Source organism: Erithacus rubecula (assembly GCF_903797595.1).
Source record: "Erithacus rubecula genome assembly, chromosome: 28".
NCBI classification, from domain to species: Eukaryota; Metazoa; Chordata; class Aves; order Passeriformes; family Muscicapidae; genus Erithacus; species Erithacus rubecula.
The window spans coordinates 5,069,062-5,087,803 of NC_136680.1; the positions used below are offsets into that span (position 1 = coordinate 5,069,062).

Genomic DNA, 18,742 nt, shown 5'->3' on the forward strand with positions numbered 1-18,742 from the left:
TTTCCATTAGAAAAGGCTGTTGCTCTGCAGCCTCTCCGAAGGCACAGCCCCATTTCCAAGTTTTTCTGCCGTCTCCTGTAAATCTGAGTCTCACAAAAGTTAGAGGTTGAGTATCTCTGAATCTCTGAAGCTGAGGAGCTCTGGACCCTTGGCCAAGCAGGTTGGACTTTTGTGGATTTCTACTCTGACCACACGAATTGTCTGAAACAACTTCAGTCTGCCAGTTTGAACAGAAGGACTGTGTGTCTTCTTTCTGCCTATGAGGGAGAAATACTAATACAGAAATTTAATACATTTTAGGACCACAGGAAATCAGTGTCCATCCTTGTCTCACCAGACTTGTTGCAGATACTAACCTATCTGAATGATGTAATGACCATGGATATTACAGATATTAATTCCTAGTGATTCCCAATTGTTGATGATGTGCAAATAAAGGCCAAATATAGTCTGGCTTGTACTAGCAAGACTGCAGAGGAAAAAAACAAAACAAAACAAAACAAAACAAAAACCCAAGACAGATATTCTTTCTATTTTTGGCATTTTTAAATTCACACTTGGAGCACCATATCCCATCTAAGCATCTTCAGTGCATGAAAAGCATTGACATACTGAAACCAGTCTAGCAAAGGCCAGGAAAAGGTGGAGGCAGGAAAGGTGACATGAAGGAGCTTTGCTTCTGGTGCAGAACCACTTGAGGTAAAATACTGGAAGCACCAGTGCCAATGCTGGCCACAGGGAAGGAGAATCTCCTTCCATTAGGGTAGTAATCAAAGCACATATTAATTGGTTCTGCATTACAGGCTCTGCATTGAGAGCTCTCAGCTAAATGCTGTAGTGGGCTTTGACACCCACTGTGATTTTATAATTCCTCCGGAATTCCTACAAGAAATGTGGAATAGCATTGGGCTAGATGAAACTTCACCCTGGAATCTGCCTCATAAACAATTACAGGGTGAAGTTTAGAGAGTTTTAATCCATATAATATGCACCTTGGGGATAGATGTAGCCTAATGCCAAGACTTCCATAGGCAGGTCAGAATGGTCCAGCAGGAGCAGACAATGGTTTCTGAAGTACTCAGTGCCAACTAGGTCTGGTCCATTCATGATCCAGAGTCCCAGGCAGGTTTCTCTCCACAGCTGTCTTTTCAAACTGCAGTTTCATGTTTAAGGATGTGACTCCAGTATAGTTGTGCTTGCAAACCTCTAGGATTACTCTGAGATAAATGTTGACCTTTACAACTCAACTGTTGTACCTGTTACTCAGCTCCATGACTCCTGAGCAGCACCAAAGCATCCCCTATGACACTTGCTGGGTTTAGGACCATTGTGAGGGGTGATGTCTAAGGCAGAAGGAGCAAGCCAAGATGTCAAGCCCCTTGCTGTTTGGCCCTTGCTAGGGCTGAGGTGCCTTTCACCCTGGCACAGTGGGCAGTCAGACCTGCAAACCCTGCTGCTGAGCAGAGCTGGGTTACTGCCTGCTGAAGAGCAGGTACAGGGTGCTGCCAGGCAGGCTCTGTGCTGCTGGACACTGGCTCAGGATTCATCCAGAGCCTCTGCAGAGCATGGAGATGGAGGCATCAGGCTGGTTCATGCCATGGCCATTGTCAACACAAACACAATGAGCACCACTGGTCAGTGGTGGCCCCCTAGGAAGACAAAGAAGGGGACCCAGGCAGGGAGGAGCCACTATGGTTTATGAGTTCAGTTCCTACAACCTGAATCTCCTGACTGCAGCCTAAGGCACGTTCAGGGGACACAGTGTATATCAACTCTCTCACTTCTCGTGGCAATGCATCGTTTGGAGCTCCTGGGGTAACCTTAGCTGGCATGACAGATTTCATCCCAGTCTTATAATTTTCCTCCTCTTCTTTTTCATGACAGAGCCCATCTGTAGAGCTGCTCAGAAAGCATGGACCAGATAAAGCCAGAGCAAGGCACCCAGAGAAGGAGACTGGGGGCCTGCTGCTGGAAGGTGACTGCTGCTGCTGCTGTGGTGGGCTGCACAACAGCCCTCTGCCTGGGCATCCTGCTGGGTGAGTCTGCAGCCATGCACGTTCTGTAAGCTTATCAGCTCCAAAAGACAAGTGGTCTGCACTGCTCATAGCAAAAATCCTCAAAATCCTCCTACTGAGGACAAAATGAAGACACCTTTCTGCATGATGAACAAAAACTACAAAAGCTGTAGTTAGCTCATGTGACTTTGGAGCATTTTATCTTCAGTGTCTCATGCTACATATGCTCTATTCTTTTCCTGCTTGACCAATCTGGTGTCTTTCTATGAGATGACCTGCCTAGTGGATGAGGGAAAGGGTCTGAAGCTGGTCTATTTCAACTTCAGTAAAGCCTTTGACATCATTTCCCATAAATTTTCTTAGATAAACTGGCTGCTTATGGCTTGGATGGGTGTGCTCTTCCTTGGTTAAAAACCAGTTTAGATGAGCAGGCCCAGAGAGTGGTGGTGGATGGAGTCACATCCAGCTGGGGGCTGGTGACCAGTGGTGATCCTCAGGGCAGTTCCTTTGGGGCCAGCCCTGTTTCATGTCTTTGTCAGTGGTCTGGATGAGGGGATTGAGGGCATCCTCAGTCAGCTCACAGACAGCTCAAGCTGGGTGGGATGTTGCTCTGCTGAAGTAATACTGTGGCCATCAGGACCAGGGCAGTGACTGTGCCCCTGTGCTGGGCACTGCTGAGGCCCCACCTCAAATCCAGAGTTCAGTTTTAGGCCCCTCATGACAAGAAAGACATTGAGGGGCTGGGGCACGTCCAGAGAGGGGAACAGAGCTGGGGAAGGGGCTGAAGCACCAGAAGCAGCTGAGGGAGCTGGGAAAGGGGCTCAGCCTGGAGAAAAGGAGGCTTAGAGGGGCCCTTGTGGCTCTGCACAGCTCCCTGAGAGGAGGGGACAGGTGAGGGTTGGGTTGTTCCCAGGGAACAGGGACAGGAAGGAAGAAAAGACCTCAAGGTAGCCCAGGGGAGTTTAAGATTGGATATTCAGAATTTTTTTTCACTGAAAGGGCAAGCCCTGGCCCAGGTTGCCCAGAGCAGTAGTGGACTCCCCATGCCTGCAGTGATTTAGGAAACGTGGACATGGCATTAGGGGACAGGGTTAGTGTGGCCTTGGCAGTGCTGGTAGAATGATTAGACTCAATGACCTCAGAGGTCTTTTCCAATCTAAACAATTCCTTGATTCTATGATTATGTCCTGTTATCTCTCTCTGTGACTTTAAAATTTCTTGTCACTGTACCTTGCTGCCTCTGCCATTTCCTATCTCGAACACTTGCAGCCACTGAGCACTGCCTGTTTTACTGTCCCCCTCCAGAGCATACCACCATCTCATTCCCTCTTCCACCTCCCTCCTTTGCTTCTGCTGCCCCATGGCCAGATGCCACCTCAGGCCAGCACCCCAGTGAAGACCCAGTGTAGCATGACTGACAGATCCCTTCACAGTCACAGGACCCAGCAGAACTTTACCAAGGCAGTTCCTGCAAGGATAGGGACAATCTCAGGTTGCCAGTCTGTACCTATGTGTTCATGAATTTCTGTCTCAGGCTTGATAAAAATCCACTATTTTCAAGTTCAAACAAGTTCAGTGCACAATGCTATTAGTGCACAGGCGCTGTGTATCCCAGTCTGGTTGTGGCACCCCGAGGCAGCTGGGATGGTCAGGGACAGTCAAGCTGCTGAAAAGAGGGGGTTTGAAGGACATGATGACATACATGTTACAAAGCCCTGAGGAAAGCTGCCTCTGACAGACACCTTCCCTTTCTGGCAGCCTGCCATTCCATGGGAGAGGCCAGCTTTGAGCACACAGTGGAGCTGCAAGGAATCACATTCAACAGCAGCTTACAGATGAAGAACTCTGACTACTACAGGGTGCTGACACCTGCTCTTGAGAGGCTGGTGAGTTGATCTGGACCTCCTGGAAAAACACTTATGAAATACTGGGGTGGTAGCACCAGCAGAATCTGTGTGCCAAGGGCAGGGCGAAAACTAGGACTTCTTAAACATCAGGAGGGTACACTATGGGGCTGAACTGCACTTCAAGAGACCCTGTCAGGACCCTGAGAAACATTCATGGAGTGGGAAATGTTTGCTCAGACCTATTCCTTGCAAATGAGATAAGGCATAAACAAGGATGTACTACCTCATGCCCTAAAAGCCAGAGTGGGAAAAATGCTACATACGAGCTGGACATTGGTGCTTCTGCTTACAGAGACAAGAGACCATGCATCAAGAGCTCCACATTCCATTAGAATTCCAGGCATCATCTATTCCCACCTCCTTGGGGTCCAGTAAGTGTGTGACCATCACTCTTTGTTTTGCAGTTTCTGTCTAGTCTCCAAGAGTCCCAGCTGAACTGGAGCTGCACTGGTTGCACCATCCTGGGCTACAGGTGAGTTGGGCAGCTGTCTCTGCACCTGCAGCTCATGCTGCTGCACATTCTGACAAGCCTCACCAAAAAGCTGAACTCACTCCTGTGCTCTTGGTCAAAGCTACTACAAAGAGAAACTGGTTTTTGGTCAAGGCTGGATTTTCATCTGAAATTGCAACATTGTTCTGGATTCTTTCATTTGGAAATCCAGTCAGAAAGGCAGAGGAAAACAATTTTGTTCAACCACAGCTTTGGGCGAAAGGAAAAAAAAAATTCACATGACCAGTTCAACCAAGAGCACATCTCCAGTGAAACATTAAATTATTAAGAATCAAAATATGAAGAATAAGATTTGTTTCCTTTAGTTCCCTGCAGACAGCTAGCACAGGAACCTGTCCCGTGTGCAGATCCTGAAGCCAAGGTCCCCCTCAATTCCGTGTCTCGCCTTAGGAACGGGAACTCGGGTGTGATCGTCCGTTTCCGGCTGCTCTTCACGCCCCGGCACTCGCAGCCCCTGAGCTCTGCCGAGGAGGAGGAGGCTCTGAGGCACGGGCTGGCAGCTGCCCTGCACAAGCAGGGCTTTCCCCTGGCTGCCTACGGCACCATCTCCTCAGCCTCTCTCGAAGGTAAGCGCTGCTGCTCCGCCCGTGCTCCCCGCTGAGCCACCGCTCCCAGCCAAGCTGCTGCGGGGCTTTGGCTCTGCGTGCCTGCCCAGGCTCCGTGCCCAGCAGCAGTGCTAGGAGTGCGGGTGCTGCCAGCCACTCAGCAAACCGGTCAAATGATCTGCTCCCAGCTGCTCCAGCTTCACCAGGCAACAGCAGAAACCAGCCTAGATCTTGGCTGCTGCTTAACAGGCATTTGTGGGTCCCCAAGTACCCCTCCAGCACTGATGCTGTCCTGCTGCTCTGCAGGAGCATCTTGAGGGGCCACAGCAGCGACAGAAGCTAAAGCACAAATTGTAACTGCTTTGGCTTTTCTTGCAGCACCTGGAATCAGTCTGAGGGACAGCAAATGAAGCTCCAGGAGGTTAACAGCTGGGCTGTCTGTATGTACCTGTGCAGAGCAGCCCTTAGCAGACCTCACAGTTGTAGCAATAACTCCAGCTCAGGCTGCTATTTCTCGTATTTGAATTACTCTCTGAAACCACCTGACAAGAAATTTTCTTTTCTTTCTGTGACTATGGAGTTCCAATTAAAAAAAAAACATGAGCCTGGGATTCAAGAAGGTGTGGGCTCCTCTGCAGCTCCCTCTGCCACAATGGGCAGGATCCCTGGATCTTTGGGAGCCTTGTGCTGCCCAAATGGAAGGTGCTGAGAGTCCCCTTGGCTTTAGGCAAACAGCCTTGCATAGCTTCAGCCCCAGTCTGCTCCTGAGGCAGCTCACTGCCACAGCTTTTGGGAATTTCTCTCTGCACGTGCATCACCCCAAAGCCTGCAGGCAGTAGGGAGCTGCTCCTCCCCTGCCTCGTGGCAGAGCAGGGCTCCCAGCAGGGACCTCACTGGCCACAGGTGGGCAAAGAGATGGCCAGGCAGGAGAGGAAGATGCAGCAAAACCTGTGGCAGCCCCAGCCCAGGAACACAGTTCCAGGACCCCAGGCCGCCCTGCCCTTGCTGATCCTGATTCCTTCCTCTTTGTCCCAGGTCCCAACAAGGTTTCTTCCCACAGACCTGGACTGAAAACAGGTAAGAGCCAGGCATCAGGAAGAACCACTTGCACTCTGCAGCCTCCTCCTCTTCCTCACCAGATACAAAAGGCACTTGTGCCCCACCTTGTTCCAGGCCTGGTGGCCCAGGGGCTTGGAAGCTCAAAACAAGCTGCAGCTCCTGCAGGGACTCTGGGGCAGCCAGGGGGCAGAGGGACAAGGATACAGTGGTTGTTGCCCCTGGGGAAGCCAGGGGAGAGTTGCTATGTGGACTGCAGAAGACATGAATGGTTCAAGCCTGACTGTCCCCAGGGAACTGCCCTTGACACAGGCAGCCACCTTCTCCAACATCCAGTATGTGAAAAGAAAGCCCTAAATGTGACAGCCAAATGGGCTGTGCTGAATCTCCCCAGCAGGTCTCTGGATGTAGAGGCCAGCTACAACCCACTGCTGGCAGACCTTGATAGCTGGGACACCACTGCAGTGAGCCAAGGATATGACACGATTTTTCAAGCCAATAGTAAATGGCTGTTATCAGGATGAGGGAAACTGTGCCCTGGAAACATCTTGGTCCCATCAACTGTGATGGACTATGCCAAGGTTCACCTTTCTGGTGGGCTGGCACAATGGACAACAGCCACATGCCCATGACCTGCTGGAAGCTGATCATGAGGCAGTAGCTGAGCTTGTCAAACTAGTCAGGATGCTGCTGTACAGTTTCATGCTCTAGAAAGTTTCAGGGAAGATGCTGTGATGGCCCAGTGCTTTGCAGTGCTCTTCCCAAGTCTGCAGGTTAAAGGCTGCCCTGTGACATCCCAAATACCACCCTGCTGCTTGAGTATATGCCAGCAGCACACACAGAGCTGAAGCAGCTTTTCCCACTTGCCCCCAGAGCGTGTTGCTGGGGAGCAGTGGCAGGATGCTGATGCACTGGCTTTCTCCTCCCTCAGACTGTGGCAATCGCCCTGCCATGCAGACTGCCAGCAGGATAGTTGGAGGCTCAGAGGCATCCAGGGGAGAGTTCCCGTGGCAGGTCAGCCTGAGGGAGAACAATGAGCACTTCTGTGGTGCTGCCATCCTCACTGAGAAGTGGCTGGTGTCTGCTGCTCACTGCTTTACTGAGTAAGTTTTAGTCACGCCACCTTCCCCCCTCCACCCCTGGATGGCAGGATGGGCAGGAGGCAGCTTGGGTTTGCAGGACAGTGATGTGGCTGCAGGCTCACATGGCCCCCACTGTCTCTCCTCTAGGTTTCAGGACCCAGCCATGTGGGCAGCTTACACAGGGACCACCTCCCTCAGAGGCTCTGACAGCAGCACAGTGAAAATGGACATTTCACAGATCATCCCACACCCCTCTTACAATGCTGACACAGCTGACTATGATGTGGCCGTGCTGGAGCTGAAGAGACCTGTGACCTTCACTAAGTACATCCAGCCTGTGTGCCTGCCAGATGCTGAACATCACTTCCCCACCAGCAAGAAGTGCCTCATCTCTGGCTGGGGCTACCTCAAGGAGGATTTCTGTAAGTGAAGCATGGCAGGCAGCAGAGGAGATGTGGTGGGGTGTGAGTGGGGCAGAAGGCACTGGGGAGGGGAACTCAGGCCTTGCTCTGGCCAGCCGGAGTGGGCTGAGCCTGAGCTGCTGAGCCTGTGCAGGGCTCCCTCCACTGGGCTCACTATCGTGTCTTTCTCATTCAGTGGTGAAACCTGAGTTCCTGCAGAAAGCAACAGTGGAGCTCCTAGACCAGAACCTATGTTCCAGTCTCTACAGCCACGTCCTCACAGACAGGATGATGTGTGCTGGCTATCTGGAGGGGAAAGTCGACTCTTGCCAGGTAAGCTTTGCCCAGAGAAGACAGCACACCTGCCTGCAAAAGGCTTTTCCCTCCCAGAATGCACCAAGTGACAATTCAAGAAGCAGAACTGACACTATGGTCACTGTTTCCCATTGAGGTTTGAGGCCCTACCTTGGACCTAGATCAGTGATTGCACAAGACACAAATGAGGATATGTTCTCTACTGCTTAGAGCAGGACACTTGTTTAAGGGGCTCTTTCAGCTAATTAACTACTTCTCTCTTCTTCCTCAGCTGTCATCAGGGCTGGCCCTACCAATATTTCGCACAGGTCTTCAGATCAAAATCCAGATGGGCAAAGGGCAGCAGTGGAAACTAAAACATGCACAACAGTTTTTGGTGAACAACAGAGTGGGATTTTTTAGTTAGATTTTATCCATCCTGGAACTGCAAGTGGTGAGCTGGAGACAGGCCTGCCTTTCATAGTATGGAGAGAGGAGAACTGTGATTTCCAGGTCTGTCTCTCTGGTTTTGTAGAACCTTTGAAACCAACAGAAACCACCTTAACAAATCTGCACTTTTCTGGTGGTAGTGCTTCATACTTCTGCACCAAATACAGCACAAACATCAGAGAAGAGGCCAAGAGTTGAAGATTTAAGGTTGAATGATGAACACGACCATCTGGGTATTCATTATTGATCTAGAGCAATCTTATCCCCAGAAGGTATTACCAGCTTCACAGAACACATGTCCATCACAGGGCCCCACAATAACCAAGAACCAACCATAGACCAAATCAAGAAAACCTGATGCAAATGTCAAAGTGGTCTCCCTGGGTTATGTATCAGGCAGTGAATACCCACTATCTGGCTGCTAGGATTAATCTTTAGGAGGTTTAACAAATTGTTAAAGCAGTAGAAATGCTTAGAAATGCTAAATCCTAGATTTTACAGGTAGTATCCTTTGTTCTTCTGGCATATAAAAGGCACAAGGTTTTTGTGTAATAGCAGGACAGTGTGCCCACATGGAGGAACATCCAAAGGCCAGCACAGAGATGCTCCACTCATCACTAGGTCAGAGCAAATGTGAAGTGAGTTAGGATACACAGGGACAGAGAGACCCCAGCTGGTAGAGGAATGCTGAAGGTAGCCAGGGCAAGCTCAGTGCATCCCCAAGGAGAACTCACCATGTGGCTTCTCTTGCAGGGTGACTCTGGTGGGCCCCTGGTTTGCCAAGAACCATCTGGCAGGTTTTTCCTGGCGGGAATTGTGAGTTGGGGTATTGGATGTGCTGAAGCCAGGCGGCCTGGGGTTTACACACGTGTTACCAAACTCAGAGACTGGATCTTGGATGCTATTTCTGCCTTCCCTGCCTCCATAGCCCATACTGTTCCTCCAGTGCACTTTAGTGCTAACAGTAACATGGTCAACACTGAAGAGGTCAACACCAGCACCGGAGCAACCCCTGCCACCTCACCAGCCCCAGCTGCCAGCAGGCCAGTGACTGCAGCAAGACCACGAGGTATGAGCACCCACAGCAGGTGCACCTTGGCAGGCAGAGTGCCAGGTACAGGTCCAAACATCAGGTTTGTTTCTCTGCTGACCTAAGCTGACCTTTTGTAGGGTGAGCCACACAACTTCACCTAAGTGCTAAGGTACAAATGACACTATATGTCTGCCCTGGCTCAGTCCAGAGCAGCCTGGCAAAGTCACTCAGTGCCTCTGCAGTTCCACTCCTTTGCTGTTGTGACTGTCTGTGTAATCTTGCTGTGTAACTGGTGTGCTCTGGCAGGCCCAGAACAGGTCACTAAGGCACAGCAGCTCTGACAGTCTTTAACCTGTCGATCACTTTTGCTTGCCACCTAAGGAGCTCCCAGCAGTTCAAAACTGATGGCTGCCCCTTTACAGCAGCCATGCATCTCTCCCTGAAGGGAAGGAGGGCAGGTGTCTGCAGGATGACCTCTCCTTTCAAGGAGCCCTCCCAGCAACTTTGCAAGGACATGCAGATGAAGGGTATTTTTCTAAGTCTAGAATAAACTTTTTGTCTGGAATGGCAAAGGTAAGAGGCATGGAACTATAGATTACTCTGCCTTCAAGAAAGGCCCTGGATTTACAACTTGCCAAGAGCAAGATGCACAACAGCAGTTTGTGTGAAAGTCCATGGCCACCATCAGGCACTGTCACTATCAGCCATCAGGGCTTGGGTAGATGTTTTATACCTCAGCCCTAACCTGTTCCTGCTAAGAGAGAGAAAAGTCTCTTGTCTTCTGCCTGGAATACTCACAGGTCATGCTTTAACTTTTCCTCAGAGTGTGGAGGACGACCTGGGTTCTCTAAACCCAGCAAGATTGTGGGAGGAACAGATGCTTCCAGAGGAGAGATCCCTTGGCAAGTCAGTCTGAAAGAAAACTCAAGACATTTCTGTGGAGCCACCATCATTGGGGACCGCTGGCTGCTGTCAGCAGCTCACTGCTTCAATGAGTAAGAGCCCATCCCTGCCCCTGCTCCAGCTCACCTGCCCACTGGCACAGAGCTGCACAGCCAAATCCACAGTGTGGCACTGAAGTCAAGAAATAGAAATCAAGAACACATGTTGGACATTAATTTTTACTATAACTAGACATTGACAGTAAAAAGGAGTGTGTGGGGAGGTTGGAATGAGGCAGAGAAAGGTTAAAGCAGCCTGAACAGGGAACAAGGACAACACATCTAAGAGGAGTGGAAGAAGGTGCCACAAGAGTTTCTTTAATAAACTTAACTTTAAAAATTGTCTGTAATATATAAAATAGAGACACATGGCCAGCTGGTAAAGGGAAAATTATCAGTTCAATCCTGCATAGTTCTGTTCAACTGCAAGAACCCAAGCCCAGATTTTTAAGTAGTCTAGAATATAAATGATTAGCAAGAAGATAATGCTTGTCAAGAATAAATTCCTGAAGGCAGAAAAGGTGGGTTACTAACTCTGAAGGATTTTAAGACAACTTCATGCATTAAACAGCTGGGCAATAAAGAAGCAAGTGAAGTGCAAGGTAGGGATGTGTGAAATGAGGCACACAGCAAAACCAGTGGTGTCTGTCTGTGCATGAGGATGAGTCTCCATCAGCTGTTGCAATTTAAAACAAGAGGTCAGAAACATGTGGATATAGCCCTGACAGCAGCAGTCCTGTGGCAGGGGCAGTTAACAAGCACAGGAATGCAGTAATAAACTAGGGAGATGAGTGGGATGTTGCTGGTAATGCACAGCACATCGACTGCTCCAAAATCACGGGGAGGGCATGAGTAACACTGTGTGAATGTGCACACAGGGCTGGGGGATGAGCTGGGTGTGGAGCAACATCACAACAAGCACAATGAAATAGATCAGACTAGACTTGGGAAAAGAAATAACTAATAGGAAGGCAATGTTGGATGGGACTGTACAATAATGAAGAGTACAGTGTTTAGGGAATGCCTTTTGACTGTCTTTTAAAGATACTAGGTGCAGATGGAAACAATCAAAAGGAAGCAGCTTTTAAAATAAATGACATTAAAATTAATATTAAAAATTCACCTGGAGTAAAAACAAATAAAACACAACTTTAGAAAAATCCAAATAACACCCAAAAATGCAGCAAGACCTACTGAATACAGAGACAGTACCTGTGTACCAGAACACTCCTGAAATCACAAACTTCTGAACATGAAGAAAGGATTATTATTACAGGTTTATTTGCTCTTCAAGTAATATCCAAAAGGTGCCACTGCTGGAAACAGTTCTTTGGGCCTGACTTAGCAGGGGTGCTCTGCTGCATGCTGATCATGTAAAGCTGCAATGCCAGAATGAATAAATGTCAGAATTAATGTCAGAATTCATGCCAGGCATAAATGTGTAAGTATGCATATTTAGGTTTATGTATTTGCAGGACAGTGCCAGAAGAGATCGAAGCCTATGTGGGAACAACATCACTAAATGGAACAGATGAGAATGCAGTGAAAGTCAATGTAACAAGAGTGATCTCACATCCCCTCTTTAACCCCATGATTCTGGACTTTGATGTGGCTCTACTTGAACTGGCAAGACCTCTTATCTTCAACAAATACATACAACCTGTGTGCCTCCCACTTGCTGTGCAGACGTTTCCTGTTGGCAAGAAATGCCTCATTTCTGGATGGGGTGACCTCCAGGAAGGGAATGGTAAGCAGTAATGCATTTCCTACTGATTTGCTTTGGAGCAGTGATACCCTGAGCAGCAAAGCCACTGTGACCCACAGTCCTGGGAATGTATAGGACAGGCATCAGTAACAGGAACAGTCAGGAACTGACAGAAACATAAGAACAAGCAAGAGTAAAGGCACACAGTAAAGGCACCTTAAACCACAGTTACCTAGGAGTCACCAGCAAAGAAGAAAATGGAGAGAACAGCTTGGTGGGAACCAGGAGAAGCCTGCTGGACTGCCCTCAGTAGCTTGACCATGCTAAGCACTTGCCTCAGAGGCTGCTGCAGCTCTGGCAGGATGGTATGTCAGCCACAGCAGCCCCTCTCAGTCACAGGGATGTTCCAAGCAATGAGCATAAGCAAAGATCCAGCTATAGGGAGAAGGCCTGAGAGTGGCACTGGCTACCAAACAAGTCCAGCTGACAAGAAGCCCACAAACTCTTCAGGAGCATGGGACACAAACTGTGTGCAGAATCCTTAGCACAGACTGGGGTGAGCCACAGGCTTCAGGGCTGCAGAGAAAAAAGAGATTCTATTTGACTCGATTCCCATGTGGGATTAGAGCCTGTTTTCCCAACATATGTGTTGAGTCAGTCTAAAAGCCATTAGTTCCTTTCATCTGCTGCAGCACTAATTCTGTGGTTTTCATGCAGACACCAAGCCTGAGATCCTGCAGAAAGCATCTGTGGGCATCATAGAAGACAACACCTGCAACTTTCTCTACAACTTCTCCCTCACTGATAGAATGATCTGTGCTGGCTTCATGGAAGGGATGGTAGACTCATGCCAGGTAAAAGTGTGGGATTTCTCTACTCTGTAGATTGTTCTAGAAAGCTGGGCTAACTCTGCCTTCAGCAGATCCTTGTGAAATATTTACTGGGCTGCTGCAATCCAGCTGTGTAATCCACATATACTGGAGCACAAAAAGCCCCAACCCACTAATTTGGAGACCTAGAAAAGTAAACAAAGCTCCACCAAGTTGAGAATGACTTAAACCAGCATCCCACCACTCTATCTGGCCAGACAAATCCTGGATGAAGCAGGTCTCTTCCTGTGGCAGTGAGTCAGTGGCAGTTGGTGGCAGCTGTGGAAATGTGCTGACAGGAGCCAGGTTGAGCCACTGACCCCAGCTTCAGCTTCTGCACACTCATGCCCTGCATACACACTGCATGGCAGCAGACAGACCCACGAGGCTAGAGAAAGAAGAGTTGGGGGTAGTTAAGTCCTTCTTGTCTGAGGGCAGACCTGATTGGACTGAGTAGTCATTGCCTTACTTCTTCTGCAGGGAGATTCAGGTGGACCCTTGGCCTGTGAGGTTACCCCGGGCGTGTTTTACCTTGCTGGCATCGTGAGCTGGGGGTTTGGTTGTGCCCAGGCTATGAGACCTGGTGTATACTCCAGAATTACCAAATTCACAAACTGGATCCTGGATACCATCTCCCAGTTGCCCAGTGGTGGCACAAGCATCCCTTCCAGTTCAGCTATCCCTAGAACTCCTATCACAGCCATTTTTATCCAGCCCAGCACAATGACTGCAAGTCCAGCTAGCAGAACCACCCTGGGGACAAAGATGAGCACAACCATGAGTGAAACCTCCACAGCTCTGAGAACAACTGAGACTGCCAAGCCTACCCAAACCCCAGGTAAAACTGATAACTGATGCATTGACATGTTGGCACAAGACCTCCAGCATAGAGGGTAGTAAGCAGGCCATGGGTTTTTGCCTTCCAGTGGTGCCTTGTACCAGCCTCACCTTCAAGTGTTCCAGCAAGGTATGTATTGGAAAAGAAAATCCTGAATGTGATGGTGTTGTGGACTGCAGCAACGGCTTTGACGAGCGCAGCTGTGGTGAGTTCTCCTCTGTAGCCCGTGGCTGCTGCCAGCTGTGCTCCCCATGAGCCAGACTCCACAATGGCACCACCACACTCACACTGGCTGTCATGGGCACAGACTGGGGGCCTAGGCCAGCTCTGCCAGAGCCTAAAACAAGATAAAGCTGTATATCCAGCTCAGTATCCAACACAAACTGAACAGACAATTTGGGATACAAGTAAAATAAAATCACCCCAGGACAGAGCTGGATCCAAATTTACTGCCAGAAAGTGTGGCCTCTTCTACCCTGTTATAGACATTAGAACCCATTTCCCAGTACACAGGCCTTCTAACCAGTCAGTGTGGTAGCACAAAGCAGCAAGACAGCTCTGTACAACCTGGCAGCCCAGAAAGTGTCTTGTCATCCCTGGGACTGCACTTTGGGCTGCACATTCCTTGCCATGTGATACCTCAGACAGTCCATCCAAATATCTGCTCCTGATATACCACATCCCTGGAAGGTGTGATCTGTGATAACAAATCAATAAAAAGTTAGTCCCTGTCTGTATGTCAAGTCACATGTCTGTCAAGCCTTGCCTCAGCTGGGTGAACTGAATTCATCACATCCTACTACCCTGTACGTGCTCCCCCACAAAGATGTCCCACAGCAGAGGTTATGGAAGGCAGGCAGTAATTCCTTTAATTTATGTTACTTAAAACCATGGTGCTTCTTCCTCTGTTCCAGACTGTGGCTCAACAACTGCTCTGGCCTTCAGCAAGATTGTGGGTGGCAGCAGTGCAGCTCGAGGGGAATGGCCCTGGCAAGTCAGTCTCTGGCTTCGACAGAAGGAGCACAAGTGTGGGGCTGTCCTCATTGCTGACCGGTGGCTGCTCTCTGCAGCTCACTGCTTTGACATGTAAGTCTGAGATGGGCTAGTTAAGTCAGCTGCCTCAGTCCCATCAGCCAACCTGCCCTTCCCCTCCCTCATGGTCCAGCACCCTGGCTGGGATGCTGTGCCCCACAGGAAGAACACACCCCTATCAGAGAAATGCCCCTGCAGGTAAGTGTTAAGAGGAATGGGGGGAACAAAGTCTGAGTGCACCCACTGTTGTGAGACAGGGGTCCTGACCTCCCAAGGTGTGGCCAGCCCCACAAGTGGAGGGATGACCCTCTTTGTGAGGCTGTGCTCCTAACAGCCAGGTTTGCTGTCTTTCTGCAGTTACAGTGATCCCAAAATGTGGGTGGCCTTTCTAGGAACACCCTTCATGAGTGGCATCGATGGCAAAATGGAGAAAATATTCCGTATCTACAAACACCCTTTTTACAACGTCTACAGCCTAGACTATGACGTGGCACTACTGGAACTAAGCACACCTGTCACCTTCAGCAGCACCATCAGACCTATATGTCTCCCTGACAATTCTCACATCTTCCATGAAGGGGCCAGATGCTTCATCACAGGCTGGGGCTCCACAAAGGAAGGAGGTACTGGCTGAGAGGGCCCTCCCACATGCATGATGGCCAAGCTCAATGCTTGGCCACCTACACTGCAAGACTCCAAGCCCAAACTTCTACAGTTCCCACACCACTACCCCAAGCACTCCCATCCAGGCCACATGCTGCAGAGGATACCACGCTGGTCAAGGCCTGGTGTCACCATAATCTCCTCCCCAGCTACCACACATGCTACTACTCCATTTTATCACACCTCTGCCCTCTTGGAGCCTCCCCTAGCTTTCTACATGCCAGCCACTGTGCTCTCCACCCCCCCAGAAGCTGCAGCAGCTGTGCTCCTGCAGTACAAGGACCACCCCAATACCATTTGTGTCTGGACAGCCAAGCTGCCCAACAAACTACACACCCAAGGGACCCTCCTGCATTTGCTCTGCTGAACCAGGCGAGACTCACTTCCCCAGAGCAAGCAAGGCTGCAGAAACCCCACTTCTTCACATGCTGCTGTTTCTCATGTGCTCTTCACCCAGCTAACAGCAATACTTGTCTCCTCAGGTCTCATGTCAAAGCATCTGCAAAAAGCAGCAGTGAACATCATTGCAGACCAGGCCTGCAAAAAGTTCTACCCTGTCCAGATCAGCAGCAGGATGCTGTGTGCTGGTTTCCCACAGGGCACCGTCGACAGCTGTTCAGTGAGTGCAAGAGCAGCAAATGCTGTGGCTGGGACAGAGAAAGCTTGCACCAAGTCCCTAGACTATATTCCCTCAGGATTGCCCTGCCCTGCCTCCCCTAGCTCAGCTGTCTGTCCATCTATCAGCCAGCTGCTGCTTTTACCCATCCTGCACACACCTCACCCTGCTTGCCCCACCAACCTGTGACAGGGAAATACACAGAGAGGTAATGTTAAGTTTAAGAGACCACATGGAGCCTGATTCATGATCCTACTGTACCTCCAAACACACTCTTCTATGTTCCAGGACCCCAGCCTCAGATTGTTGATGCATGTACATCACTGGAGCAGTCCTCCAGCTTGGAATGGGGCTCCTGGGGAAGTGGGGAACAAGACAGCAAAATATCTATGCCCCAGAGAGAACATTTCACAGCTGGGGGAGCTGCACTGCCTGTGGCTTGATACTGGATCCTTTTCCTCTCTCTGCAGGGTGATGCAGGTGGACCCCTGGCATGTAAAGAACCTTCAGGGAAGTGGTTTCTAGCAGGAATCACAAGCTGGGGCTATGGCTGTGCCAGGCCATACTTCCCTGGTGTCTACACCAAAGTCACAGCTGTCCAGGGCTGGATTGTGCAGAACCTCAAGCTCTGAAACTGCATTTCACCACTCAGGGAAGACAATGAATGAGAGGAGTAACTGCTGGAGGATGCACTAACCCCTGGGTACTGCACATTTTCCTGATGTTGCAAAGGGGTGAAGATGGCTCCAGGTATTAAGCAAATGCCAGTGTTGTGTGGCCTGCTGGTTGTTACATCAAGGCATTTGATAACTGCTTTGCATAGAGAGGTACAAATTCTAGACCTTTTCTATAAATAAATGAAACCTGTCCCATCTTAAGACCTGGCCAAACATACTGCACATTAAAACACAACCTTTCTAGTTGGATGGGTGTTGTAAAAATCTGCCAAAGATTAATGGAGTTTGCCTGACCTCTGGCTATGGAGCTGTCATCTCAAAGCCAAGCCAACAGATTTGTGACCTTTGCCTCACCCCAAAGTTATGCCCTTGCAGAAGCTTCAGACCTCACTGACTTGATGGAGCTGTTGTGCTGTGCAGCAGCTTTTGGGAAGGGTGTGATGCTGTTTCCAATTAGTACCTGGTATTGGGAGCTCAGTGATGACCTCTTGGATCACCATTTGATCCCAAGAGAATGCAGGACTAGAACACTTGGGAGTTCAGACTGCACAGGCCCTCACCTGTACTAGAGTATTAGGAGGGGCTTCTTACTCACCTCCCTGCAGCTCCTTTTGCATTAGGTAACAGGTGATTAAACTGGCAAAGATTAAGGCATGACCACACAGACCACTGTCTGGCTAAAATAGGTGGGAAGAATCTGAAGTGCTGAGATAGTGGTGCAAAGTACACTTGTCAGGTCCCACCACCATAAGACACGTAGGCAACTTTGTTCACAAGCAAAGAACTGCAGCAGAGCTCATGCCTCTGACATGCCCCCATCGATTCAGCCACCAAAACTGAATGGCTGCTTGTACCCCAAACCCCTTCCTCATTTTTGGTGCTTTAAGCTCTGCATCTGGGCATAGCAAGAGGTTTCTTCCATCCCAACCCAGCTGGCATGTCTCAGCTTTTTGAGACAGAGCATGAGCTAGGTGGGAGAGCTGGCTTCCAGGCATGGCTCAGCTCCAGATGGATCCAGATTCATGGCTGGAACACCTGTGGGATGCTCCCATGAACAAAATGGGACTGCTGCACATCCAGTGCCACAAAATTCACACATCCATGAAGAAAAGTAAAAAGCCCCCTAAGCAAAGATGTCTGAAAGCACTTTATTTCCAAGTAGCCATTCTGACAGTCTGAAAAGGAAACTCCAGTTTCATTAAGTCCAGATACCCAAATATCAACTCATAGTTTACCTTGTGTGAGAACACTTTAGGTTCTATCACATCTCTCTGAATGTCCTAGCAGGTATGGAGATGTTATTCTTCCAGTCTGTGTCCAGCAAACAATGAAATCTTTTATGAAACAAAGAAGAGCTTCAAAAGAAAGGATTTCTAAAAACTCACTACATGGGCACTGTTAATCTCCAACATTTCCCTCTTGCAGCTGTTGTATCCACTGCTGACCTCACAGCATGAACCCAACCTTTTCAGGAGCAGTGTGTAAGCAGAAAACAACAGAGCTGTGCCCCAAAGCATACCCACATCCCCTGCTGCAGACATGCTCCTCCATCAAAAAAGTTATGCTTAAGATGTAGGCTCCAAGATGGAACATCTGTGCCACACCAGAAACTACAGAGTATCACAACACACTTTACTCTATAAAGAAAAGAATCTAAGTACTTCCCAACCCTGTTCATCCCTAGCTGTGCTCATACAACTATTTGCAAGACTGTCCTGCTCCCCAGCACTGTGCCTGAGCTGAGCCAAAGCTTATGAGCCCCAAGATAGCCTCACATAGCCCTATACAGATATAAGGGATGAAAGAGCCAAGGTGGCATGTGGAGACTCTTCTGGCAGCTTTTCCACTTATAAAAACAGACTGAGTAACTATCTTATGGATGGGTCCACGGTGGAATCCTGAATAAGGTTACTGTGTTGCTGGCTTGGCTTGGCCCCTATTTTCCACAGAAGGCTCCTTGCCTGTGGCAGCCCTTTCAGCAGGGATTTATCAATTGATACAATGCCTTGGGCCAGTCTGGACACTCGGGAAGGGCAAGAAGTAAAACAAGCACCTCATAGGAAAAAACTCAAAAAACCCATTCTCCTGGAGCTGGTGCTAATAAAAG

At 49.3% G+C, this 18,742-nt stretch overlaps 1 protein-coding gene across 2 annotated transcripts in view; it reads left to right on the forward strand.

Annotated features, from left to right (window-relative positions):
- TMPRSS9 (transmembrane serine protease 9) overlaps positions 1 to 16,905 on the forward strand; it is a gene marked incomplete at its 3' end in the record, with an annotated part of 24,033 nt that extends 7,128 nt beyond the window's left edge. Inside the window, exons 2-19 of one of the 2 annotated variants that reach the window (XM_079328422.1) lie at positions 1,885 to 2,036; positions 3,774 to 3,901; positions 4,327 to 4,394; positions 4,824 to 4,999; positions 6,014 to 6,055; positions 6,966 to 7,137; positions 7,264 to 7,538; positions 7,714 to 7,850; positions 9,015 to 9,330; positions 10,118 to 10,289; positions 11,711 to 11,982; positions 12,658 to 12,794; positions 13,290 to 13,647; positions 13,736 to 13,852; positions 14,562 to 14,733; positions 15,037 to 15,302; positions 15,825 to 15,961; positions 16,429 to 16,905. In XM_079328422.1, the coding sequence (XP_079184548.1) occupies positions 1,913 to 2,036; positions 3,774 to 3,901; positions 4,327 to 4,394; positions 4,824 to 4,999; positions 6,014 to 6,055; positions 6,966 to 7,137; positions 7,264 to 7,538; positions 7,714 to 7,850; positions 9,015 to 9,330; positions 10,118 to 10,289; positions 11,711 to 11,982; positions 12,658 to 12,794; positions 13,290 to 13,647; positions 13,736 to 13,852; positions 14,562 to 14,733; positions 15,037 to 15,302; positions 15,825 to 15,961; positions 16,429 to 16,590 (3,231 nt within the window). In that variant the 5' untranslated portion in view covers positions 1,885 to 1,912. Of the gene's footprint in view, positions 1 to 1,809; positions 2,037 to 3,773; positions 3,902 to 4,326; positions 4,395 to 4,823; positions 5,000 to 6,013; positions 6,056 to 6,965; positions 7,138 to 7,263; positions 7,539 to 7,713; positions 7,851 to 9,014; positions 9,331 to 10,117; positions 10,290 to 11,710; positions 11,983 to 12,657; positions 12,795 to 13,289; positions 13,648 to 13,735; positions 13,853 to 14,561; positions 14,734 to 15,036; positions 15,303 to 15,824; positions 16,148 to 16,428 lie in introns of those variants that run through there. The other variant, XM_079328421.1, reaches the window with a different exon arrangement.
- Between the last annotated feature and the right edge of the window lie 1,837 nt (positions 16,906 to 18,742).